Raw genomic sequence first — 27,457 nt, 5'->3', positions numbered from 1 at the left:
AAAGAAAAGACCTAACTACATGCTGTCTACAATAAATGACTTCAAATACAAATGGCAGGAATAGATTGAAAATGAAAGAGCCATGGTACACAAAGGGTTAAGCCATGGTACACAAATGTGACATCCTGGCATCTCAGTGTTCAAGACCTGGCTGTTTCACTTCCCTTCCAGTCCCTGTTACCGCCCCTGGAAAAGCAGCAAAAGATGGCCCACCACCAATGTGCGAATCTGGGATGGAGTTCCAGGCTTCTAGCTTCAACTCGACCCAGCCTTGGTTGTTAAAATCACTTGGAAAGTTAAGTAGCAGAAAGAGAATTTCTCTATTGCTCTTTTTTAAATAAAGTAAATCAGAAGAAGAAAAAGAAAAGCAGGAGGAGGAGGAAGAAAAAGGATGGCAAAGTTATACCTTGAAAAAGTAAGCATGAGCAAGACTTTAAAAGGCTGGCAGCATGGTATATTGGGCTGTTTTTGCTGGTAGCACCTGCACCCATGTGGGCGCTGGTTTGAGTCTCCACTTCTGATCTAGCTCCCTGCTTATGAGCTGAGAAAGCAACAGGGGAAACCTCAAGCTCTTGGACCCCTGAACCACATGAAAGACCTAGGAGAAGCTCTTGGCTTCTGCCTTCAGATTGGCTCAGCTCTGACAGCCTTGGCTATTTGGAAAGTGATCCAGTGCAGGAAGATCTCTCTCTCTTTTTCTCCTTCCTTCTCTCTGTAACTCTGCCTTTCAAATAAGAATTAAATACATCAAGCCCAGTGCGGCAGCCTAGTGGCTAAAGTCCTTGTCTTGCATGCGCCAGGATCCCATATGGGTACCAGTTCTAGTCCCACATGCCCTGCTTCCCATCCAACTCCCTGCTTGTGCCCTGGGAAAGCAGTGGAAGATGGCTCAAAGCTTTGGGACCCTGCACCCACATGGGAAACCTGGAAGAGGCTTCTGGCTCCTGGCTTTGGATCGGCGCAGCTCCAGCCGTTGCAGCCACTTGGGGAGTGAATCAATGAACGGAAAGTCTTCCTCTCTGTCTCTCCTCCTCTCTGTATATCTGCCTTTCCAATAAAAATAAATAAATCTTTATTTTAAAAAAGTGAGATATCAGAGGGTTTAAAAGTCTTCACAGAATCTTCTATTGCTTTTTAAATTCCACTTTCCCCTTAAACTTTAAGGGGAAATGCCCCATTCAAGAGGGGCATTTCATAATAAAAAGAGCATAGATCACCAAGAGGACAAATCATTGTATAAGTGTACCTGAGCCAAAAAACAGTTCCAAAATACATGAAATAAAAATGAACATAACCACCTGGCGCTGTGGCCTAGCAGCTAAAGTCCTCGCACCGGGACGCGCTGGGATCCCATGCGAACGCCGGTTCTAATCCCAACAGCTGCACTTCCCATCCAGCTCCCTGCATGTGGCCTGGGAAAGCAGTCGAGGACGGCCCAAGACTTGGGACCCTGCACCCGTGTGGGAGATCCGGAAGAGGTTCCTGGTTCCCGGCTTCAGATGGGCATAGCACCGGTCATTGCAGTTGCTTGGGGTGTTAATCATCGGACAGATCTCTTTGTCTCTCCTCCTCTCTGTGTATCTGACTTTGGAATGGAAATAAGCAAAACTTTTTAAAAAGAACATAATCAAAGAGAAACAAACAGCAATCATAATTCAAGATTTCATATAACACTTCTCTCTATGAAATTAATTGAGTGGACAAAAACTAAAGTATAATTTAGAAGACTTTAGCAACACTGTCAACCACATTATTGAATTGATGTCTACATACCCTTCTATTCAACATCATATTGGATGTTGTAGCTAGAGCATCAAGGAAATGCAGGTGTAAATATTGAAAAGAAAGAAACAAAGTGGTCATTTCTCATAGAAAACATTACGTTCTACATATGAAATCTGAAAGAATTTCAGGTAGTTCTTCAGGTAAGCCTTCAAAACTACAAAGAGGTGTCAGGGTCACGGAATCCAAGGACAGCATGTTCAAACCATTGCATTTTTGCAGGCCAACAATAAACAACTAGATTCAAATTTAGCATACCATTTAAAATAGCAACAAAACACAAGATTGTCAGGAAGAAATTTAACAAGAGGTGTGCAAAACACCAAAATTATGAAACATTAATAAGAGAAATTAAATAACTAAATAAATGGAGAGGCAGATGACACTCATGGTCTGAGCAGCTCAGTAAAGGCAAGATGTCATTTCTCCTCTAATTGATCTATAGATTCAGTGTAATTGTAATTAAAATTCCAGAAGGATTTGTGCGTATGTGTGTGTGTGTGTAGCAACTGATGAGGTATTCTAACTCATTTATATGGAAATGCAAAGGACTGGAAAAGTCAAAACATCTTGAAAAAGGCGATTTGAAGGCTCACATGATCAGATTTCAAGATGTTGGTTTTGCTACTGAACTGAGACAGTGTTTTATTGGTATAAGAGAAACTTAAAATTTACTTGGCTAGGATAGTATCCAGAAATAAATTCAAACTATATAAAGTGTCCATGTAACTTAATACTAAAATAATAAGCAATCTAGTGTATTTTTTTAAAAGATTTATTTTATTTTCATTGGAAAGGCGGATATACAGAGAGGAGAGACAGAGAGGAAGATCTTCCGTCCAATGATTCACTCCCCAAGTGAGCGCAACGGCCGATGCTATGCCGATCCGAAGCCAGGAGACTCTTCCAGGTCTCCCACGTGGGTGCAGGGTCCCAAAGCTTTGGGTCGTCCTCGATTGCTTTCCCAGGCCACAGGCAGGGAGCTGGATGGGAAGCAGGGCTGCTGGGATTAGAACCGGCGCCCATATGGGATCCCGGGTGTGCAAGGCGAGGACCTTAACCACTGCGCCACTGCGCCACCGCGCCGGGCCCCAATCTAGTGTATTAAAGATTGGTAAAGATTTGAACAGGATTATTATCAAAGAAGGTGTATGGTTTGCAAATAAGTATATGAAAAAAATTCGATAATAGCAGCCATTAGGAAAACAAACAACTCCATAAAGACACTACTACAAACTTACCAAAAGGCTAAAAACCATGAAGACTGACAATACCAAGTGCTGAGGGTGGTATGGAAGAAATAGAACTCTCAAACATTGTGATACTTAGGAAAAACAGCTTGAAAAATTTCTTATAAAAATAAACATAGACTTATCATACCACTAACCAATAATTCCCCCAAGTATTCTTGAAGAGAAATAAAGATACAGTCAAATGTTGGGCCCGGCGCAGTAGCCTAATGGCTAAAGTCCTCGCCTTGAACAGGCACCGAGGTCCCATACAGGCACCGGTTCTAATCCTGGTAACTCCACTTCCCGTCCAGCTCCCTGCTTGTGGCCTGGGAAGGCAGTCGAGGACAGCCCAATGCTTTGGGATCCTGCACCCGCGTGGGAGACCCGGAAGAGTCTCCTGGCTTCGGATCGGCATAGCATCGGCCGTTGCGCTCACTTGGGGAGTGAATCATCGGACGGAAGGTCTTCCTCTCTGTCTCTCCTCCCCTCTGCATATCTGTCTTCCCAATAAAAATAAAATCAGTCTTTTTAAAAAAGATATATTCAAATGTTTATAGCAGCTTTCTTCACAGTTGCCTTCAGTAGAAATGATATACATGTTCAACAACTGACAACCAGATAAACAGATCACAGTACGCGGTGCACCAGAATACCACCACTGAACTACACGAGATGTGCACGAGTATCAACAGTATCATGTGAAGTGAGAAAAGCCAAACACAGAAGGGAAAATATTATATGGCTCTCCTTGGTGACAGGTTATGGGGTAAAACTGGGCCAGTGATTCCCAGGAACTGGGAGCGGTGGGAAGGCATTGACTTTAAAAAGGTGAATTTCAGTTTATGTAATTTATGCTTCATTAAAAAAACTGCATCAGAACTTACCGAACGCAGCTAAGGTAGTGTTTAGAGGGAAAGCTCTAACTTTTTCATTTGTGTGCTTACATTAGCAACAAATAGGGTGGACTTTTTAGTGAAACTGTTGCCTGTGATGCTGGCATCCCATAGGGACAAATCCACGTCCCGGCTGCTACACTTCCAGCTCCCTGCTTTAGGCCCGAGAAAAGCTATGCAAGATGGTGCACATGTCTGGACTCCTGTTAACTGTGGGAAACCTGCAGGAAGCTCCTGGCCCAGTCAGTGCAGGCTGTTACAAACAGCGGATGTAAGATTTCTCTCTGTGTCTCTGTCTGTCCCTCTCTCTATATATAATTCTGACTTTCAAAATAAATACATCTTACTTTTAAAAAGAAAGAAATAATGGAGAAGCGAAGTCAGCATGGTGGTGTAGCAGGTAGTCACCAGCTGCAATGCTGGCAGTTCAAGCTCCATCTACCCTGCTTCCTATCCAGCTCCCTGCTAACAGGAAAAGTGGTAGAGCATGTGCTGGATGAGAGACCTGGAACAAGTTCCTGGCTCCTGGCTTCAGCCGGGTCCAGCTCAGGCCATTGCAGATATCTGGGGAGTGAACCAGCAAACATAAAATCTCTCTATGAGGACCTTGGGACTTGGGTGAATGGAGCTCCCAGTAGCGTGGTGGTTGCTGGGGGGTACTGAATCAGGTTGGACTGAGTGCTTGGGGCCCCAGCCCCAGCCACCACTACCAAGCAGTGAGCAAATACCGGACTTGCTTAAGCTTGAGTTTTCTCCCTCCAAGGTAATTACACCATGAAGGCCTCAGCACCCAGATCCCTGGCTCCGCCCACCACCACCGCCCACTACCACCATCTAGTTAGGAGAGGCCAGGGTGAGTTCGACCTTGGGGCCTGGGTGAATGGAGCTCCCGGAAGCATGTGGCTGCTGGGGGTACCCAAGTCAGGTTGGACTCAGTGCTCGGGGCCCTAGCCGCAGCCACCACTGCCAATCAGTGAGTGAATCCTGGGTTTGTGGGCAGCCAGAGTGCCAATAGCACCGCAGTTTGCCTGCTGGCCACCTAGTAGTGAACTCTGGGGTCCTGAGGGGGTAGGACTACTGCCTAGGGTCATCCATGGATAAGGCAACAATACGTGTACATCAGGAATGAATCCTGAGGGACTCCCAATGATAGGGCCACTGTACTTGCAGGTTAAGTGAGGGTACTGAGACCTGGTGGTTTGGAGGGGAGAAACTGGAAGATCTGTATGGGTCAGACTGATACACCAGCCCACATGGGAGTCCTGAGTAGGGCTTATTAGCACGGAACATTTCTGCCCACCGCATGCCAGTCCACGTGACAGCTAGAGCTGGGGGCCTGTCTAGCAGGGCTTCATCCCAGTAGCTGACTGAAAGTCAGAACAGGGGACAGGTCACATTAGGCAGGGCCATGACACTAACCATCACAGGAGAGTCCCAGGTCTGGGGGTAGATTCTGTGGGAGATATGTAGCTCCAACTGTTGGCATATGTGTGGGTTGATTTTAGAAGCAGGTGAACCGGGAATGGCCAAAGAAACCTTAGCTCACTGGCAAGTACAGAAACCAGGTTGGACCATAGGCCATGCTGGACTAGGCTGTTCTATTGGTTTGCATGAGCCAAGCATGGGAGCAGACTGAGCAGGGCAGGATTCAGCACCTGCCAGCAAGAGTAGGGACTGGGTGCAGGCCAGATCAGGCCAGGCTACAGCATCCAAAGGCAAAGGCCAAGACAGGTGAGGGGCTATGCCAAACTGGGTCAGAGTAACCATTGGCTCTCGCAAGATCTATAGCTGGGAACAGACCTGATTGGGGAGCTAAGGAGATACCTTGGCTGGGTTGAGGTTTCTGTTGGCGAGTGTGAGGGCCAGAGAAGGGGCTGCTATTTGGTCTGGATAGGGCTGCATTGCTCCTCAGCAAAAGTGTGGGCTGAGTCTGGGGTATGCCAGACTGGGCTAGACCCCAGCACCCACTGGTGCTCATGAGAACCAGGGTGCTGGCTGGGTTGGGCTAGGCTGTAGCCCTCACCAGTGTGAGTTGGATTTGGAGGTAGTACAGGCCCAGCCAGGCTACAATACCCTCTGGCACTCATAAGTGTGGGTTAGATAGGTTTTGCTGCAGCATCAGCTGGCAGATGCTGGCATGGGGGGCAAATTCTGTCAAGTTAAACTGTAGAACCATCTGGAGAGTGTGAGATCTGGGAGTGGGAGTGGACCCAGTAGGGAAACAGTTGGCACCTCCCTCTTGGGTTGCCTCTCTGACTGAAGAGTGTGAAAACCAGGCCTGGGGCAGAGAATGGCACCCGTTGGCACATGTGTGGGCTGGAGAGTGGGACTGGTTGGGTTGAGCTAGGTTATAATGCTCATTGACATGTATGAAAGCCGAATGGTATCTATGAGATAAATTGGACCAGTCTGCTGTACATACTGGCAAACACGGGAACAAGGGCAGAGGGTGGGCCTAGTGGAGGTTATTGAGGGTCGCTCTAACTAGGCTGCAGCTCCCACTGGTTTGCGTGAAGGCCAAGTGTGTGGTGGGCAGAATCATCCTGGAGTAAGAACCCATTGGTTTGTGTAGAAGACAGGGTTGGAGGCAGAACTGACCCAACAATTGCAACCACCACCGTATGCAAAAGCTGATTGGGGCAACGGACTGTGCCAGACCCTGTATTGGCAAGCACACCCAAGAATCAGGTCTGAGATCACCTCAGATGAAGTTTCTATGGACATCCCTCCAACTGAATTGCTGGACTCCGAACCCCAACCATGGAGAGAATTGCAGGTTCCATGGTCTGACTGTAGAGTGCATGCATCACAGATGGGCCTCAGTGTCTTAGACAGAGCAGTGGACGGCATGTCCGGGCACACCTAGAGGATATGCCTATAGAGGACACCTGGTACCACAACAGAGGGCGGAGGACAGGAAAATTGATCAACTCTCCCAGCCAAGTGATAGCAGTGACTATCTGGGCAAACGGAGACTTTAAGGTGGACTATATCAACCAGTAGACTCTGGAAAGATTTCATCATGCTGGAGTGGTGAGATCAGCAGTAATTTGGAACTGTTGAAGTATTGAAAACTCTTGAGCAAGACCCTCAGAGCATGCCCTTCACTGGGGACCCTGGGATGGTTGGGAGGCTGGATATGGCGTCTCCCCTTGTCTTCTTACTTTTCCCCAGATAGTTAGGGAGAAAAGGGAATGTGGAAATGGTGCTATCATCCACTTTCCTGTAGCCATTGAGCCTTATCGCCTAATCAAATATGTGAAAATCATCAAAAATAAAAATAAATTTAAAAAAGATCTCTGTGAGTCTCCCCTCTCCCGTAACTCTAACTTTCAGATAAACAAATATTTTTTAAAAAGAAAAGAGGTTCAATATCCATTACCTAAGTTTTTACTTTAATAACCAGATAAAGGACACACCGAATCCCAAGTAAAAATAGGAAAATAAAATTAATAAAGATAAGAGCAGATAACAGTGAAACAAAATTTGTAAGTCCAAATTTTCATCTTTGAAATAAAAATTGTAAATTTTGGCAATGTTAAGCTCAGAGAAAGCAAGAAAAAAATCTTGCATATTACCAATTGGAGGCATGAAGGCTATGTCACCAGGGAACCCAAGGACATTAAAACAATGGAAAGAAAAGTGAAAACCTTAAACCAAGAAATTTGAAAAATTGAATGAAGTAAATTCCGTGAAAAATAAAAAATTAACAAAACTGACACATGAAGGAATCAAAACCATGAACATCTCTAAGTGTTAAAAAAAAAAAAACCTGATTTCATTTTTGAAAAAACTGTATGTCTTTATGTTTGTTCTGGTAAATTCTATCGGATAATAAGAAAGGAAAAATATCCTTTAGAAAATTGAGGAGGAAACACCTCTCAACTAGTTGGGGTTTTTTTTAAGTTTTATTTATTGGAAAGACAGATTTACAGAGAGAAGATGAGTCAGAAAGATCTTCTGTCTGATGGTTCAATGCGCAAGAGGCCACAATGGCCAGAGCTGAACTGATCTGAAACCAGGAAGCAGGAGCCTCTTCAGGTCTCCCACGTGGATGGGTCCCAAGGCTTTGGGCCGTCCTCGACTGCTTTCCCAGGCCACAAGCAGGGAGCTGGATGGAAAGTGGAGCTGTCAGGATTAGAACTGGTGCCCATATATGGAATCCTGGTGCATGCAAGGCAGGAACTTAAGCCACAAGCCTACTGCTCCAGGCCCAGTGAAATATTTTTTTAAAAAATCAAATCTGATTGGTTTCAACCATGCAGAGTTAATTTAACATTTGAAAATGGATCAAAATACTGTACCACATTCACTGAATAAAAGAGGCACATCATCTAGTCATTCAAACAGACAATTCTATATGTAAAACTTCTACCCAGCAACTTAGAAAACACAATTTTAGTCTAGAATAATGTTGAGAGATATGCCACATTAAAGAGTTGGAAAACAATACTGTTGACAATTCTCTCAAGTTGATCTGTAGATTCCACAGCATTCCAAATTACCAGCAAGATTTAAAAAAAAAAAAAAAAAGATATGAAGTTCACAAGCTGATTCCATATTGTATATAGGAAGGCAAAAGAGGGGCTCAGCATGGTAGCCTAGTGGCTAGATTCTCACCTTGCATGCCCAGGATCCCATATGAGTGCTGGTTGATATCCCAGCTGCTCCACTTCCCTTCCAGCTCCTTGTTTGTGGCCTCGTAAAACAATAGAGGACGGCCCAAAGCCTGGAGACCCTGCACCCTCACGGGAGACCTGAAGGAAGCTCCTGGCTCCTGGCTTTGGATCGGATCAGCACTTGCCATGGCAACCACTTAGGGAGTGAACCATCAGATGGAAGATCCTTCTCTGTCTCTCCTTCGCTCTGTAAATCTGACTTTATAATAAAAATGAATAAATGTTAAAAAAATAAGAACAAGATTGGAAGACTCACACTACCTAGTTTTCTGAGAAATAGATTAACACTTAGAGAATTGGTTTACATTTTTACCAAGAGAAAAAGGAGAACCTTTTTGAAAAAATTATGCTGGAATAACTATCTTAATACAAATGATTATTATATCAATACAATACAAATGCACAAACAAAAAATGCCTTTACCCCTCACACTTCATACACACCAATATCCAGTTCTCAGCAGAGTATAGACCAAAACCCTAGAGTGGAAAGTGATAAAGATTCTAGCAGAAGATACAGAAGAATATCTTTGTGGCCTTGAGTAGCACGTCCTTACATGGGACACAGAAAGCATTAACCATAAATAAGAACTATATAAAAATAGACTTCCCCAAACTTCAACATTCTGTTAATCATAAAACCCACTACAAAAATGTATAGGTGCAATTCAAACTAGGAAAAAACATTTATAATAGATTTAAGGGTCTGGTATGGTAGCCTAGCAACTAAAGTCCTGCACACGCCAGGATCCCATAGAGATGCCAGTTCTAATCCCGGCAGCTCTGCTTCTCATCTAGCTCCCTGCTTGTGGCCTGGGAAAGCAGTCGAGGACAGCCCAAAGCTTTGGGATCCTGCACCCGTGTGGGAGACCTGGAAGAAGTTCCTGGCTCCTGGCTTCGGATCGGCACAGCACCGGCCATTGTGGCCACTTGGGGAGTAAATCATCAGACAAAAGATCTTCCTCTCTGTCTCTCCTTTTCTCTGTATATCTAACTTTCTAATAAAAATAAAATAAATCTTTTTTAAAAAGTTATACATAAAAAGATATGCACACACAATATGTATGTGTATATATAAAATCAGCTCCTATGAATATTCAGTAAAAAGATCAATGGTTCAATTTTTAAAAAGGCAAAAAGGCTTAAATGGCCACCTCCCAAGAAAACAGCTATAAAGAACCAATAAGAATATGAGAAAGAACTCAAAAACATTAGCTATCAGGGAAATGTGAAGTAAAGCTAAAATATTTCTCTACCCTTACTTGAAGCATTGAAGTTAAAAATACCAATTACAGGGGCTGGCCCAGTGGCATTGCAGATCAATCCTTCTGTGGTCTGGCATCCCATACAGGCACAGGTTGCTATCCTGCCTGCTCCCTGGGGAATCAGGAGAGCATGGACCAGAATTTTGGGATCCTGTAACCCATGTGGGAGACTCAGAAGAAGCTCCTGGCTCCTGGCTTCGGGTTGGCTCAGCTCTGGCTGTTGCAGCCATTTGGGGAGTGATCTAGCAGAAAGGAGATCTTTCTGTCTCTGCCTCTTTTTCTCTATAATTCTGACCTTCCAAGTAACATAACTCAATGTTAAAAATAATACTGATAACATCAAATATTGAAGAGTATGTGAAACATGCTCTCATAACATAATGGTAAGTGTATAAAATGTATGACCACATAAATCAGAATACAAGTTGTTTTTTATTTTTTTATTTTTGATGATCATTACATGGTTGACCAAGGTGAGAAGGATTCAGGGTAAGGGAGAAGTGGGTGAAATCATTGTTTCCAAGTTCCCTATTTCTTCTTGTCTCTGGGGGGAAGAGGAGAGAGAAGGAGAGAAGCCACACCCAGCCTTCAAAATGTCCCAGTACCCAGGGATGGGGAACCACCACTCAGTATCAACCCAAGGTCCCTATGTGCGCATGTTCTGAGGGTTCTGCCCAAGTGGTTTGGATAGCTCTGAAATGCTATTGATTTTGCCAATCCAAGGTTAAGGCAACCTTCCCAATATCCATTGGCTGACGTAGTCAAACTCATGTCTCCAATCACCCAGATATTGATGTATGACCACAATTCTTAAAACATCTTAATTTCATAAACTAACTAACTTTCTTTCCTTCCTTCTTTCTCTTTTCTTCCTTCCTTCCTTCTTTCCTTCTTTCTTAAGATTTATTGATTTTATTGCAAAGGTAGTTTTACAGAGAGAAGGACATACAGAGAGAAAGATCTCTCATCTACTGGCTCATTCCCCAACTGGTCGCAACAGCTGCAACTGAGCTGATTTGAAGCCAGGAGCCAGGAGCTTCCTCCAGATTTCCCATGCGGGTGCAGGGTCCCAAGGCTTTGGGGCGTCCTCCACTGCTTTCCCAGGCCACAGGCAGGGAGCTGGAAGGGAAGTGAAGCAGCCGGGATATGAACTGGCACCCATATTGACTCCTGGCACTTGCAAGGCAAGGATTTCACCATTAGGCTACCACACCAGGCTCCACAAACTGATTTCGTGACTGTTTGCTCTTTATAACATAAACTGAGAGACTATAAAGCATGATTTGCCTATTAAGTACTAACAGCTAAAATTGAATAGAGTACAACCCTCCTAACAATTCCACTAAAGTCTCAACAACATGTAACCTTCTCAGACTTCTTCAGAAGCTGCAGGCCATTTTAAAGGAGACTGCCAAGAGTAAGAAAGGGCAGGATAGTCCTTACCACATCCAAAATGGCATGAACGGACAGGTCCAGATAGATGGTGGTGGCCTCGGTCCAGTCATGAACAGGCCTCACTTCCTTTTGGTATTTCTGTAAGAGCTGCTTGGTGAGATGATACAGAGCAGAATTCCTGGCATGAGAAGTATCCGTAGCAAGAATTCCTGTAAAGGAAAAGGATCACCAGGAAGGCAAAAGTAAGAGGAACTGAGCACATTTTAGGGAGTTTGAGAACATTCAGTGCTTGGTGACTCATTTCTTTTTGTAAGATTTACTTATTTTTATTGGAAAGTCAGATTTACAGAGTAAAGGAGAGAGAGAGAAATACATCTGCTGGTTCACTCCCCAAGTGGCTGCAACAGTTGGTACTGAGCCGATACGAACCCAGGAGCCAGGAGCTTCTTTTGGGTCTCCCACATGGGTACATGGTCCCAAAGCTGTCCTCGACTGCTGTTCCCAGGCCACAAGCAGGGAGCTGGAAGGGAAGCAGAGCTGCTGGGACATGAACCGGCGCCAGTATAGGATCCTGGGTGTGTAGGACGAGGACTTTAGCCACCAGGCTACGCTTGGTGACTCTTAAGTAGAGTACAGATCTCTGTTTGCCACAGTATTTTTCTATTTAAAAGGTAGAGTGACAGAATAAGCAGGAGAGGCAGAGGGAAAAGGAGAGCAAGATTCTTCCATATACTGGTTTACTGTCCAAATGCCCACAATGGCTGTGATTGGACCAGGCCAAAGACAGGAGCCTGGTAATCCTCTGCATCTCCCACAGAGGCAGCAGGAACCCAGGGTCTTGCATCCATCAGATGCTGTCTTTCACAGGCAGCTGGACTGGAAGCTAGGGGTATGTGGGATACGAACCAATATGCTGATGTTGGATGTGGGCAACCCGGGTGGCAGCCCAACCCAGTGTGTTATAGCACCTATCCCTGCCAGATCCTTAAAGCAAACTGTTGAGCTGGACCGGCACATTAGCCTAGTGGCCCTCACCATGCATGCACTGGGATCCCAAATGGACATCAGTTTGTGTCCCGGCTGCTCCACTTCCCATTCAGCTCCCTGCTTGTGGCCTGGGAAAGCAGTGAAGGATGGCCAAAAGGCTTGGGACCCTGCACTTGTGTGGGAAACTCGGTAGAAGCTTCAGGCTCCTGGCTTCGGATCAGTTCAGCTCTGGCTATTGTAGCCACTTGGGGATGTAGCCACCAGTGGATGAAGAGCTTTCTCTCTGTAAATCTGACTTTACAATAAAAATAAGTAAGTCTTAATGAAGAAAAAAGAAGCTGTTGACCTAAGCACCCAATAAAGGAATCTAATTGTAAAGTTAAGTAGATCAGGCCCATCACCAAGAACACAAACAGTACCTACATTTCCGCTGGACAGCCACCTTGCAGCTTAGAGGCAAAGCCCTTTCTTTATTCCAGCATCACCCACTCCTGGCATAGAGAAGAAACTCATCTACACACTTAGCCAAAAGGTTACACTTAGCCTTAGTTATTTGCTTCTGATTTTCCCTTTGTAATTCAACAACTACATAGACAACCCAAGCAAAACCACAAGCCTGTGAACCCCAAGAATCGTAAGGAATCCTAGATAATGGGACTAATGAGATTCTAATTCCTGCTTACTTCTCTCTTTAAAAAAAAAAATCTCCTTTTCACTCCTTTCTTTTAAATAAAAGGCACTTGTCAGAAAATGAGATCTTGGTTTTAGGCCAATCTCTCTGGTTCTAAGGAACAACCATTTCCTCCGGCCCAGGAATCTTGATTTGCGGCGAAACAGTGATTGGTGTTGAGGGAGGGGAGACCAGGGGAAAGGACGCATGAGAAATGAGCACCCACAATTGGAAGTGACAAATTTGTGAGGGCTTGCTCTGAATTGCAAAAAGTTATTTTGCTCACCAGCCTCGCCACCCCTGAGGGGATTTAAAACCTCTCCAAGCCATTGGACTGAAGCAAATTCCACACCTCGTGACACGGTGCATGAGCGAAATGTATCTGCAGTGTCCTGCGTGTGAAATCGTCTGGGCTCTCCGAGATGTTGATGGGTTTTTTGATGAGCTGCTGAAAGTGTGAGAGATCCAGCAGGAAACTGTAAATGAGATCGCCTCTCCCTGCGTGACAATCCTGTTTATACCCATTTCTTTATGAATGATGTCGTGTCATTTGCTGCCACAGGCAGCAGTTTCTATGATTTATCAATGTCAGTGTGACCAAAATGCTAACAGTGAGGCCGGACGTGCAATTCCAGACTCACTGTCAGCGGTGGAATACGCACTTTTGTTACCAACAGAACTGGGTGCCTTAGGAGCATGTTAGCTCCCTAGCCACCCGAGGAGATGCCTAAAGCAGCATCCGCTATTCAAATGTGTGGTGCTAAGATGGGTGGATGGGTGGCTTGCACTGGGTACCATTTTTTAGTTGTTGTTGTTTTTTTTTTTCTTGTGAAGAATTATAGTCAAAAAGTATGCTCTGAATCTCTCTACCTGAGACCATCTCTTACTGGCACACCCCAAGGAGAGGGAGGCTGGCAGCACAAAGCAAACCTTGCGCTTTGGGGAGTTCACTTTGCTCGGAAGCCCCCAGTGCAAGGCTCAGCCAGGGAGAAGCCGAAAAGTATGTGTTGCAGTACAGGAGACTACCTGAGACAGAGGATACATAATTCTGAGTTATGCATACATGTCCCCTACCCCCTGTGTTAAAAGGACTCAAATTTCCTTCTTCAATCTTTTCGTGAAAACAGTCGCCTATGGATAAACACATGTTTTCTGGTGGGGGGGGGGGAAACCAGAAAGTTCTAGAAGCTGAACTAGGGAGCAAAGAGAAATGAGCTATGAAAAAAGAAAATGAATACACAACTAAGTATTCTTACATAAACCAAAAGGGGAAAGATGGTTCTTTGATTAAGATGGAAAGAAATAATAAATTGCATTTCTACTGTGAATACAAATTGGCCTAAGGAGAGAGATCAATTATAGGAGAGAGATTAAGGATTTAAGTGACCATTAATTAACAGTAAATTATGTCCCTTGAAAGCAATGTGACACTCACACAAGCACTAAATGACTCACAGTTCAGTGATATTTCAACGGACACTGATGGAAGCCATCAACAGGCCCAGAAGAGATTCCTAGCAACATCGCCTGCTTGAATGCTAATAGTCAACTTCAGATATTCACTAGTGAGATTTCTGGGCAGTAGAATGTGGTAGGGATAGATCTATGAAGCACTTGTAGGTAAAGAGAGATTTAAGAACACTAGGACTACAACAGACTCATTCCTTCGTTTGCCTTGTTTGAATGAGCTGCTTTTTCCATGTGTACCTGACTTTAGCTATCTGAGGCCTCTGATGCAAACAGTGAATATGAAGCAGAAGCTAGAACATTCTCCTCATCCAGGCCTCCTGTCTGCATACCACTCCAGAAGTAGCCATTCACTGGCTCAGTTCTCTTACAGCAAACTGCCTTGATATTTTTCTAGCAAAATTCTGGAAGACAGACCTTCAGCAGCAAATTTCCTCATTATGATTTGTTTCAAAGTGATGCTTATTAGACACTATTAACACAACTTTTCTGCCACATTTAGAACAATAACCAAGCATGATGTAAAACATTAGAAAGATATTAAGAAGTTCTTCTGTTTTCTTACCTCTGCTTTTTTATTTTATCTTACTTTAATGTTCACAATTGTTCTATGTGAAGAAACCCATTTGGCATTTAATGAAATTTCCTGGTTTTAATTTTATAACTAAGATGGCTTTCTCCTTTAAATTCAACTTCCAGGATTTTTTTTATATATATCTTAATGATAATTGGCTATTTTTCTTCTCTCCCCAATTAAAAAAATAATGTATCCGGCTTCTTGGCCACCAAATTCCTTACTCTTTTCTATAATTGACTCATTCTACTTCCAGTTACACTGCAAAGCTTATGAGCACTAAGAGAACCACAGAACATGGAATGTTGGGAAAGTGACAGCATATCCTCTTGATTTGTGTGCATTTTAGAATCAATTGTATCCTACAGAAAATAATCAACCCTGAATAAAGGTGACACCAGTAGCATAGAAGAACAATTTCAGAAATTTGGGGGAAAAGGATCATGCCTAAAGTATGATTAAGAACTGTAAACTCAAAACTTGCAGGCTAATGAGGCATACTCATAATTTTATATGATGTACCTGTCCTTAGGATATGCACACAGATTTTCCAAGGATGGGCATAAAAGCTGGTACTCAAATGATTCATAAGCAGTGTCACCAACAGAAATCCAAGAGACTCTTTGAGCTGTCAACAGCTTATGATGAAGCCAAGACTATTTGGGAATAATAAAAACACATTCTCCATACATAAAAGCAAATCTGAGGCAGAATGTCCGCACGCCTCAGTGAACAGATGCAGAGAACTTGACTTCTGAGAAGCAGCGTCTGATCAAACAAACCCAACGGTGCAGAGCATATTTTCAGCTATGTCAAGCAGCCCCACCATGTGACGACATACGTGGGTGTATCTGTAAGTGCAGGGACAAGGACTGGCATTTTAGAGATGATGAGTAAAAGCATGCACTCACAGAAAGTGACAGAGCCCCATGTATAAAAATATGGTCATGAGCTCCTGAGAGCTACTACTCACCCAGTGCCTGGTCTACTCACCAACAGGACTCACCTGAGGCAGCCGCCAGGATGCAGGGCCACAGAGCAGCCATTTCAGTCACCCACATCCCTGCGAGCGTTCCCAAGGAGGAGAATCACAAGTGTGCCACCTGCATGGAAGGCCACTCAATGCTTCTCATCCAGGTTCCTCTTTGCTCCGCCGCTCCTGTTCTGCCAGTTCCTCACTGGGGCTGTTTTGCAAACACTCAATGAAACCAAAGGCAGTCTCAGCACTAAGCAATGAGTGTTTTGGAAATGATGCCGTCATGAAACCCCTTAACTTTGCCATTTGGTTCTGCCCCCTGGATCAGCCATGGCCAACAGTTCCATCTCCCTGGCAGGAGACAGCTAAGTGAATAATGTAATCTAAGAGGAGCCCCTAAGGAGAGGAAATTCCACGCTAATATGATTTTCTTTACAGCCCTTACCTAAGGCAGTGCTCTTGCTGACATTCAGGATGCTAATTTCATTAATAATTGAGATCCAAATAGCTGTTCTAAATCAGAGTTATGCAGTAACATCTTCAGCATTTGACAATGGTTATTGGACTCTTGAATTACACAAAGCTAATGGAAACGTGGTATTGTCTAATGAAAAACAACTGCAAAGAGTGGCTTCTGCTTTTTGAGGCTCCTTTAATTAAAAGAAACATTGATTTTTTGATTAGCAGGGGTCTTTCTTAAATTTCTACTGCCCACAAATCAAAAAATTGCTTCTTCAGAAGTCATGTTTCTAGGCTTATTGAAGATGGTAACCACTGGGGCCACTATTGAGGTATAGCAAGTTAAGCCACTGCCTGTGAGGCCAGCATCCTATTTGAGTGGCAATTTGAGTTTTTGCTTTCCACTTCCAATCCAGCTCCTGCTAATAAGCCTGGGAAAGCAGCTGATGATGGCTCAAGACTTGTCCTGGCTCCCTGTCCAAGTATGTGGACCCCCACTTCCCACATGGGACACCTGGAAGGAACTTCCGGCTCTTGGCTGTACTCTTTCCCATTCCTAGCCATTGCAGCCAACTATGGGGTAGACCAGAGATAGAAGATTTCTTCCTCTCTCTGTCTCTCCCCCGACCCTCTTCCTCTCTCTCTATAACTCTTCCAAATAAATAAGTTATATTTAAAAAAAAAAAAAAGATTGATGCTGTATCTAAGACAGGGCAAGAAGGCCTAGAACATCTTTTTGAACTGAAAGGCAAAGAACTAACAAATAAAAATGATGAAGACATGATAAGACAAGACATGAAGGGGCTACTACTAACCATATCTGGAACAGTTTAAGATTGAAATCAGTAAGAGTGCTAATAAATTATAACCTAATAAAGAAAATATGTCACAAGTTCATACTGATTTAAATAAACAAATGGGAAGAAGAAAGAGTTTTTCCTTAAACTAGAATGTCAACCCCTAAATATGGAAAGGTATAGTGGAATCTTTATAATAAAGATCATTAATTCATCCAAGAAACATCCGTGGATGCTAACATTAGTTGGTGAAACTTTGATGAAGATCAGAGCATTTATGTAAAGCACTTGTTAATTACAAAGTTTAGAGAAAAAAAAAAAACTTTTCAGTGGAGAAAGCTGGCAGACAGCATCTTAATCAAATGATGACAATTAGCATCTTCAGCAATGGGAGCTGCCTGCCATGAGACAGAATGAATTGACAAGATTCAGGAGCTCATTTGTTATAACACTGCCAGAACTGCCACGTTGAGACTGCACACGAGAAAATATCAGCCAGCTCCTTACCATGGGGTGTTCTACAAGGACAAAAAAGTAAGCATGTACTCAAGAGATCAAGGATCTGAAGGTTAAAAGCTAAGGAGCTGCACCAGACCAAAGAAGGCTGGACAGACGCCCCAGCTGGAGGGCCCTGTGCTTCCACACTGCTAGGAACGTTTTGGGAAGAACTGCTTAAACCCGAGTGGAGTATGCGTATTGGATGGTAGTGACGTAGCAACAGCCATTTCTTGGTTTCTTTTTGACATTATGTAAAAGGAAATCCTTACTTGTGAGAAAAACACCCTAACTATTCAAGGCTTATGGCACGTCATGGAGTCACTTGCTCTCAATTGTTTGTGTGGGGAGGTACTGTTTTCTCACATTGTCTACATATTTTAGAATATTCTTGGGCCTGGTGCAATAGCCTGATAACTAAACTCCTCACCTTGCATGTGCTAAGATGGCATAGAGATGCCAGTTCATATCCTGGCTGCCTACTTCCCTTTCAGCTCCCTGATTGTAGCCTGGGAAAGCAATAGAGGATGGCCCAAAGCCTTGAGACCCAGCACGTGCATGGGAAATCTGGAGGAAGCTCCTGGCTTTGGATCAGCTCAGCTCTGGCTGTTGTGGCTGCTTAGGGGAGTGAACCAGTGGAGAAAGATCTTTCTGCATCTCCTCTGTTAATCTGCCTTTCCAATAAAAACAGATAAATCTGCTTGTGGCCTGGGAAAGCAGCCAAGGACAGCCCAAAGCCTTGGGACCCTGCATCCGTGTGGGAGACCCAGAAGAAGCTCCTGGCTCCTGGCTTTGGGTCGGTTCAGCTCTGTTGTGGTCACTTGGGGAGTGAATCAGCAGACGGAAGATCTTCCTCTCTGTCTCTCCTCCTCTCTGTATATTTGACTTTACCATAAAAATAAGTCTTTAAAAACAAAGAAATAAATCTTTCAAAAAAGAATATTGCAGAAGAAAAATACATTTAAGTTTAACCAGGTTGATAAACTTTACTGTGCACTTCAGGAAAGTTTATCTGAGGAGTATTTCTTTCAAGATTTATTCATTTTTATTGGAAAGGCAGATTTACAGAAAGACAGGGAGACAGAAGATGTCCATCTTGGGGAAGATGGACAGACAAATGGGTCTTCTCAGATGATTGGTCTCCAAGGCCCTGTCCTTTGTATAGATTCTCGGCACTGCCTGTTTCTGCTTATGAGTTGGGACAGAAGGAGGGCAGGCTATAGGTCACAGAGCTCTGCAGGTAGTGTTTTCCTGGGAAGAGAAAGCAACTTCCCTATATGCGCAGTCTTCATGGATACGGCCACTGATGTTGCATTTTGGGCAGGCTTCTTAGTAAGCCGTGACTCTAAGGTGTTCTGGGACGCGCCTCCCCTCCCTTTCCTTCAGTTTCTTGTATGCCCATCTGTCACTGGAAGGCCATTGCTAATGATGTGTGATGCAGGCGCATTATGACCCTCATTAGCTAATTTAATGACAGTCTGGGGATCCTGCCCATCACAGGTTGCTGGCTGATGACTCCTGCCAAGATGGGTTTGTGAAAACGACTTATCAACTGAGTCATTTGTAGACAGGTGCTTCCTGTCTGTCCTGCTGACTGGCTACGCTCTTCTTACTCACCTTGCTGCCCCGTCTGGGTTTATTCACTCCATTCTTTTAGATTTGGTACTACTTCTTACCTAAACTTTTGGTTTTTACTAGAGGGGGAAGAAAAATCACCCTTCTCACTCTCCTTAAATACAGCACTTCTCATCCAGGGAAAGCTCTTGAGCTGCAACTCCTGACCGACTTCTTTGTCTTCTTAAGGAAGGATGAGCAGGGACTTGGATGAGCTTCAGGTCTTTCCAAGCAGTTCAGTGTTCTCAAGTCAAAAACCTGGAGTTCTGAGGGGTTCCTCCAGTGTCCTCACTGTGGCACAGGAAGCTGACACCTCACTTGAGGTTTGAGCTGGCCATTCCTGACAGCACTGGAAGGCCAGGCCTGCCCCCTAGGAGGTACCTAGGCATACATTTCCTTCTGAAGCCCCTTTGCACTGCCCCCTGAACCTTGTGCCGTGTTTGCCCTTGATTTCCCAGGAAGCCATGGTACCTCTTCCATGGACCCATGTCTTTAGAAGAAGCCCGGGGAGAGGGTTTATTATGCAAACATAATAAGAAAGTGTTTATTATGCAAACAGCAACTGAGTTATGTGTCCTTTAAGACTACTAAATAGTTTTTAATTACTGCTATATCAGTAAATCCCATAAATATGCAAATGCAATTAGTTCACAAAATAGGCCTTAAATATCTTTATTCCTCTCCAACAAAGTTCTTGGAAGTTAATCGCCAACTCTCTTTGTTCCCTCCCTTGGCAGGCATGCTGAAATGGACAGGAATTTTGACAGATGTACATATTCAGGGGGAACCAAATTTTCTGAGCACATCTGGTCAGGCTGGAGGAGGAAGGCAGAAATGGACACTCTGGCCAGGCGCAAGTTTTTATGAGCGGAGCCCCATTTGGATTTTGTTGCTCCATAGGGCTGACCTCTGAAATGGAATTTCAAGGCAAGCAAGGGCACACTCAAGATTTCTTTCTAGTTCAGAACTGTACTTTTACTGATAATGCACCTTTTCTGATGCCCAAAGAATGCAGGGACAGAGTCCCTCTTGGCCAGGAGCCCTCATGCCCTTAGGGCATGACCCTGAGCACTGCTGCTAAGGTATCAGGCTGTGGCGTGAGACACTCACCTCCCTCAGCCTCTCAGCCTCTCAGCTGCACCACTCACTGCATGCTCACAGCCTTTGTCAGATCGCTTCTCCGAGCCTAAGCGTTCCCATCTGTTCAAAAGGCTGAATCTGCACTGGGTCATTCCGACAGCTGCATGATCAATCACCACAAACTTAGCCATTTTGGTCAGAACTCAAGGGGCCAGCACCATGGCACGGATGGCTAAGCCTCAGTCTGCAGTGTTGTGGTCCCATAGGGAATGCCAATTCGTGCCCTGGTTGCTCCACTTCCAATTCAGCTCCCTGCTAATGGCCTGGAAAAGCAGAAGAGGATGATTCAAGTACTTGAGCCCTTGGATCCACATGGGAGGTCCAGAAGCAGCTTCAGATCAGCTCAGCTCTGGCCATTACAGCCACTTGGGATTGAGCTAACAGATGGACAGTTGCTACGTAACTACTCTATGCTCTTTACATGGCTCAGAAAGCTGGAAGGAAGAGAAGATGGGAAAAACTAACACATGGACAGACTAGAATTTTGGTTAATGCAAAGAAAAGATGAACGTAAGAGGTGAGCAGCTTTCTCAAAACCGCATCTTGGGCCCGGTGGTGTGGCCTAGCAGCTAAAGTCCTCATCTTGAACGCGCCAGGATCCCATATGGGCGCCGGTTCTAATCCTGGCAGCTCTGCTTCCCATCCAGCTCCCTGCTTGTGGCCTGGAAAAGCAGTCAAGGATGACCCAAAGCCTTGGGACCCTGCATCCATGTGGGATACCTGGAGGAGGTTCCTGGCTCCTGGCTTTGGATCGGTATAGCATCGGCCGTTGCGCTCACTTGGGTAGTGAATCATCGGACGGAAGATCTTCCTCTCTGTCTCTCCTCTCTGTATATCTGACTTTCCAATAAATAAATACATCTTAAAAAAAAAAAAACCCGCATCTGATGTGCTGTTCTTCCACCACCCACCTCATGATAGGTGGTCAATGGCATCTTGGGTTCCAAGTGAGATTTGTTGACTCCAGAACCAACAAAGAAGCAGTGCCAGGGATAAACCCATGAGACACGAGTGCAGGTAGATCATCCCTCCACTGGATTCTCGCTGAGTGTCCCAAGTTAGGACCCTGCTCCCCGGGAGTAAGACATTGTGGTAGGCACTGTGGATCTAATGCAGATAACAAAACTCAAGGGATTGGAGTTGGAGGGGACAAAAAAGAAACACTTAGAAAACAGTGGGAAATGCCCCAAGTATGCACAGGCTGGATGAGATGGAAGCAGATAAAAGAGCCAGACTTGAGAGAGGAATGGGAAAAGAGGACTTTTCACAAATGTCATTCTTGGGGCGTGCAGGAGTTGAGTGGGGGAGGAGAGGGAGAATGGGGCTCCCAGCAGGAAGGTTAGCAGGACAGGCCTTCCTGGGACCACTAGCCATACTTTGTAAAATTTGAGGAGGGAGGTGGGGACAGGGAATTCCAGACTTCCGTGTGTTGCAGTCACGAGTTTGGGAGACAGGGTGATGAGGGGATTTAAAATAGAAGAGAGAAATATTGTCTGCGTCTGCAGGAGCGCTGTTATTACAAAGCTGTCTCCAAATGGCCGGGAGCAATTACTCTGAAATGCACAACAGCTGCATTTGTCCCGTTTCTGCTGTCGCTGAAATTTACACTGTCATTGCTCCAGGAGGAAGCCTTGGCACTAATAACAGGTTGGCTGACTATGGCTGGAGTGTGACAGACCTCTAGTTAGAGCCCTTGAAGACACAGACGAGTTGGGAAAACGGCTACGCTCCCAGACAAGCAGGCCTGTGGCTGCTGAGGACAGAGTGCCACCTTGTGGTGGCCGGCACGCCTGCCTCCAAGAGTTCTGCGAGGCCCCAGAAAATCACACATTGTTCGTTTGAAATTGTGTCACCTGCTTTCAGGCAGTTTGCATTTCTTGCTCAGGATTCCTGTAGTAAGTGTGTAAGTCCAGGCTGACGACAACAGTAAAAAAGGGTGTATATATTATTTTTTTTAAAGATTTATTTTATTTAAAAGGCAAATATACAGAGAGGAGAGACAGAGAGGAAGATCTTTCGTCCGATGATTCACTCCCCAAGTGAGCGCAACGGCCGATGCTATGCCGATCCGAAGCCAGGAGCCTCTTCAGGGTCTCCCACGTGGGTGCAGGGTCCCAAAGCTTTGGGCCGTCCTTGACTGCTTTCCCAGGCCACAGGCAGGGAGCTGGAAGGGAAGCGGGGCTGCTGGGATAGAACCGGCGCCCATATGGGATCCAGGACGTGCTAGGCGAGGAACTTAACCATTGCGCCACCGCGCCACCGCGCTGGGCCCTGTATATATTATTAAAACAAAAAAATTCTCGGGCCCTGCGCGATGGCTCAATAACTTATGTTGCTGGGGAAGCCGGGACATAGGTCTTCAGTTTAACGGATGGACTTCAAGGTAATGGCCATTTGTTCCTCTTTGGGCTATGACTGACTGCACTGCCATATGGACTTGTGATTTTCTATTTCTAGTGGGCCCTGTTTTCACAAAGTTTGGTTAATAAAGACTCCTAACTAAACATTAGACATGTCTGGCGTACTCTTGCTCACACCCTGCAACAATTTCGACATATTTATTTTAAAGATTGTTTCTTTTTATTGGAAAAGCGGATATACAGAGAGGAAGAGAGACAGAGAAGAAACCTTCCATCCACTGATTCACACTCCAAGTGGCCACAATATCCAAAGTTGAGCTGCTATAAAGTCAGGAGCCACGACCTTCTCCTGGATTTCCCATGTGGGAGCAGGGTGCCACGGCTTTGGGCTATCCTCTAGTGTTTTCCCAGGCCCCAATAGGGAGCTGGATGAGAAGTAGAGTGATTGGGACATGAGCTGGCAGCCTTATGGGATCCTGGCATGTACAAGGTGAGGATTTAACCACCTAGCCATTGCGCTGTGCCCAAAATAAATACATCTTTATAAATAAAATTCATGGAAAATGAAATTAAAATGTTTTCGTATAAAATGAAATTTTTTAGTCCATGCAGTTGTTCGTAGTATATGTTTTCCATAAACTTTTCTCTTTTTTTTCCCTAATATTTGCTTATTTTTCCTAATATTTGCGATCTTCTATCGGCTGGCTCACTCCCCAAATGACTTAACGACCAGAGTTGAACCTATCCAAAGCCAGGAGCCACAAGCTTCCTCTGGGTCTCCCAAATGGGTGCAGGGTCTCAGGGCTTTAGGCCCTCCTCTACTGCTTTCCCAGGCCACAAACAGGAAAGTGGAGTAGGCGTGACAGATGAGATCCTAGCACTTGTAAGAGGATTGAGCCATCGTGCTGGACCATATAAACCTTTTCAATGTCTCTCACATTGTACTTTGTAATAGCTTAGGGTACTATTTTGCATGTCAAAACACCAAAACTATTGAGTGAAATACACTTTTAAAATCAATAGGTACTTGGCTAAGTTCCCCGACATTCTAACTATCATCAAAGTCTTCCAGGATTTTGTGAAATTTATTTCATAAGTACAACTTTAAAGTTTAGCATATGAAAGGAGAGGAAAAAAAACTCACATATTGACTTTGTATGTCCTTTTTTGTTCCCCCAATGGCCCAAAGATAACTTTAAACATTTATATTTTATGTTTACTGGCCTAAAATTTTTTTGTATTATCTGATTTGAGAAATATTAAATAAAAGTTATTAACTTTGCAATGTCTGTCTGCCTGTAGGCCCACTTAGAAGCTTTCCAAGCTTCTATAACCAGATTTTAATCAATTATGTACTAGAATCAACTAAGGTACAGAAAAATTTATTTTGTAAAAATAAAATCATTTCCCAATATGCTTGATGGGAACTCCCCATTCATTTCCATTTGTGTTCCAGAGAAGGCATTATTGAAATTCACCAGTGCTTTGTCTCCAAATGGTTCTTTACAGAATTCTTTGGAATGTTTAAGAAAGGCTGGATCTCAAGTTCTCACTTCTTTGGGAACTTAGCGCCTTCTCTGTCGGAGGTGGTTTTGGTTTTGACCTCTTACTAAGGATTACTGCCATCTTCTCCTCTCATCAAAGTTCTTCAACTGCACACCTGGCTTTAAAATAACCCTGAAAACTTTCAAAATCTTTTCTACATCCACAGAGTTCAGCAAACCGCCGTCTGACATTTTCTGCTCTCCAGAACAGGCTGCATGGAGGAAAGATGAGGTATGATGAAACAAGGATGTAGGGCCTGGCGCGACAGCGTAGTGCTTAAGTGCCTTGCATGCACCAGGATCCCAGATGGGCGCCAGTTCGTATCCCGGTGGCACCGCTTCCCATCCAGCTTCCCTGCCTGTGGCCTGGGAAAGCAGTGGAGGATGGCCCAAAGCCTTGGGAGCCTGCACTCATGTGGGAGAGGTGGAAAAAGCTCCTGGCTTTGGATTGGCTCAGCTCCAACCATTGTGGCCGCTTGGGGAGTAAATCATCAAACGGAATATCTTCCTCTCTGTACATCCGCCTTTCCAATAAAAATAAATAAATCTTAAAAAGATCAGTTTTCTGTTAGGAAAAAAAAGAGAGAAAGAGAGAGAGAAAGAAAGAAAGAAAGAAAGAAAGAAAGAAAGAAAGAAAGAAAGAAAGAAAGAAAGAAAGAAAGAAAGAAAGAAAGGAAGAGAGAGAGAAAGAAAGAAAGAAAGAAAGAAAGAAAGAAAGAAAGAAAGAAAGAAAGAAAGAAAGAAAGAAAGAAAGACGCATTAGACAAAGACCCATCCTGTAGGTGTCGTTCACTATCCTTCATGCAAGGGGAAGCAACAGACGTTGGTCCATGTCCCTCACATAGAGCAGAGCAAGAGTCTATAAGGACAATACACTATTAAGCAATATCCATTAGCTCTGAAAGATATAATTCACATTCCAATATATGACTCATCCTGCAAGAAAATTCCTTTGGAAAGGCATATGAAAATCCAGTTTTTAAAACAGATACATCAGTAGGCATCAATCTTATATCTGAAACGACTCCAAATTCCTCTGCTGTGCATGCCAAAAACATGCATGTAGAAGCCATTACTGCAGGATGTACACTCTTCAGAGACACCTGGCATGTAATTTCTTCAAATAGATTATAGCTCTGGTAATTTCTTATTGTCTCAGTTCACCTAACATTTGAATAATACTTTTTAAAATAATTGTGATTTCCAATCCTCTTCTAACAGAAACTTAAAGTCCTTTTGGTGCTCCTCCAGCACATCTTGTTTATCCAAGATCCATTGCAAACAGCCAAGGCTCCACCAAAAGTTCACTGCCACAGAGCACAGCTTGCCCTGACAAGAAGGCAACAGCCAGTATAGCAGCGTGCAGAGCCACCACATACCCGACCCAGCAACCGCACTCCCAGAGCAGATGAGCTCAGCTCAATGGTGGCACAAACTCTTGGTCCCTAAAAGGTAACTTGCCTGCTCTTCATAAAGTCATGGTTCTCCACCTCCGGAATGTCACAAAGTTATGGAAAGCCGGCTTGAATGTTAATATTGATAGCCCGGATAGACTTCCCTGAAGCTGATCGCCTTTAACCTGGACGTACTTTCCTGAAGCATTTCTGAGATAAGGATTTGTGTACAAATGCCGTAGAAGCTCTCACGATGGAAATCGCAAAGCAAGAGGACTGGATTTTAGCCTCTGCCCACGGAAGCTCTGATGGTGACAAAGCTACACAAGGGAGCCAGGTTTGCTCACACTCTCACATCTGTCATTGGTAAGGGCTTGAATGAGAGAGAGAAGGAGAGAGGGCAAGCACCATGCTTGATTTTCTTGTTATTTCCTGGGCAGGTGAAACTTCAGTGGTCCAAGAGAAGTCTCTAGTGGAACTTGTAGGTGTGGCCTGGCCCATCTGGAGAGTGAACCAGCACACGGGAACCCTCTCTGTGTCCCATGCACCTCTGCCATTCAGTCCCTTCAGCACATAAATAGAAGGAAACTTCCGGGATGTCTGCCTATCCACACTACCCTTCTCAGACAACCTCCTTTTTCTCCAGTTCTAGTGGCTGAAGATGTGTTAGTATCCCAGCAAAGTCAATAGAATAAGGGGCAGGTCCCTGGTCTGAATGAACCCCTAGACCTCGCCTGCAACTTTGAACCAGTAGCCAGCTTATTGGAGCTGTGGAAGGCAAGGAGTCAGAAGTGTTGTAGGTCAGGGGAAGACTTGTGTCAGTTTCCACTATATCCACCAAGAAGCAAAGAATGCTGTCTCAATGGGTCCGGTGCGAAGGCTAATTGGCTATCCCCTCATCTGCAGGCACCGGCATCCTATATGGATGCCAGTTTGTGTCCCACCTGCTCCACTTCCCATCCAAGTCTCTCCTTACAGCCTGGGAAAGCAGTGAAGGGTGGCCCAAAGCTTTAGGAACCTGTACCCATGCAGGAGACTTGGATGAAGCTCCTGGCTCCTGGCTTTGGCTCAGCTCTGGTTGTTGCAGTCATTCTGGGAATGAAACAGTGGATGGGGCATCTTTCTGTCCCTTCTTCTCTCCATTAATCTAATCTGCCCTTCCAATAAAAATAAATAAATCTTTTTAAAAAAATGTTGTCCCAAGAAAATGAGAGAGAAGTGATGCAGGGAGAAGTCACATGTGTTCTGAAGACAGAAGTTTTATTCCCGACACTTTGTCACTATAGGTTTCACTAGAAACTGGATTTAAGAATTTTATTCAGAAAAATGGTGAAAAGGCCAGAAGGATAGAAGATATTCAAGTTAGCTTTTGGATTATATCAGCTTTAATTAGAGCTGTTACTATAATTTTAGAAGGGGAATCTGCAAAAAACTCCTCTAAGAAGAGACACCCCCAAAATGTAGCTTAAAAAGAAGTGTTTCATAATACGGACAAGGAAGAAAGAGAAAGGGAACTCTTAAGAGGTCCACCTAACAGGAAAGGCTGCTGTAATATGGCTAAAAAAGAAACGTCTCATTGTACAGATGAGGAGGATGGCAAAGAGCAGCCTGTGAGATTTCCCTAATGGGACACGCTACCGTAATGTGGCTAGGAAAGAAATGGCTTATACTACAGATGAAGAAGATGGAAAAGAATCTGTGAGAGACCCTCCTAGATGCCACTGTAATGCAGCTA

General features: G+C 44.3%; 1 protein-coding gene and 1 pseudogene across 1 annotated transcript in view; both read right to left on the bottom strand.

Annotated features, from left to right (window-relative positions):
• The window catches only part of HTR3B (5-hydroxytryptamine receptor 3B), a 36,826-nt gene extending 20,822 nt beyond the window's left edge, over nucleotides 1-16,004 (bottom strand). Inside the window, exons 1-2 of the mRNA XM_040977269.1 lie at nucleotides 15,950-16,004; nucleotides 11,294-11,454 (exon numbers count right to left, since the gene is read on the bottom strand). Of these exons, the coding sequence (XP_040833203.1) occupies nucleotides 11,294-11,454; nucleotides 15,950-16,004 (216 nt within the window). The remainder of the gene's footprint in view (nucleotides 1-11,293; nucleotides 11,455-15,949) is intronic.
• Nucleotides 16,005-24,400: 8,396 nt separating this feature from the next.
• LOC121153981 lies at nucleotides 24,401-25,705 on the bottom strand (annotated as a pseudogene).
• Between the last annotated feature and the right edge of the window lie 1,752 nt (nucleotides 25,706-27,457).

Source organism: Ochotona curzoniae, unplaced genomic scaffold, assembly GCF_017591425.1.
Source record: "Ochotona curzoniae isolate NIBS_2020 unplaced genomic scaffold, NIBS_Ocur_1.0 contig_2723, whole genome shotgun sequence".
Lineage (NCBI taxonomy): Eukaryota > Metazoa > Chordata > Mammalia > Lagomorpha > Ochotonidae > Ochotona > Ochotona curzoniae.
This window is presented reverse-complemented; position numbering and strand designations above follow the sequence as displayed.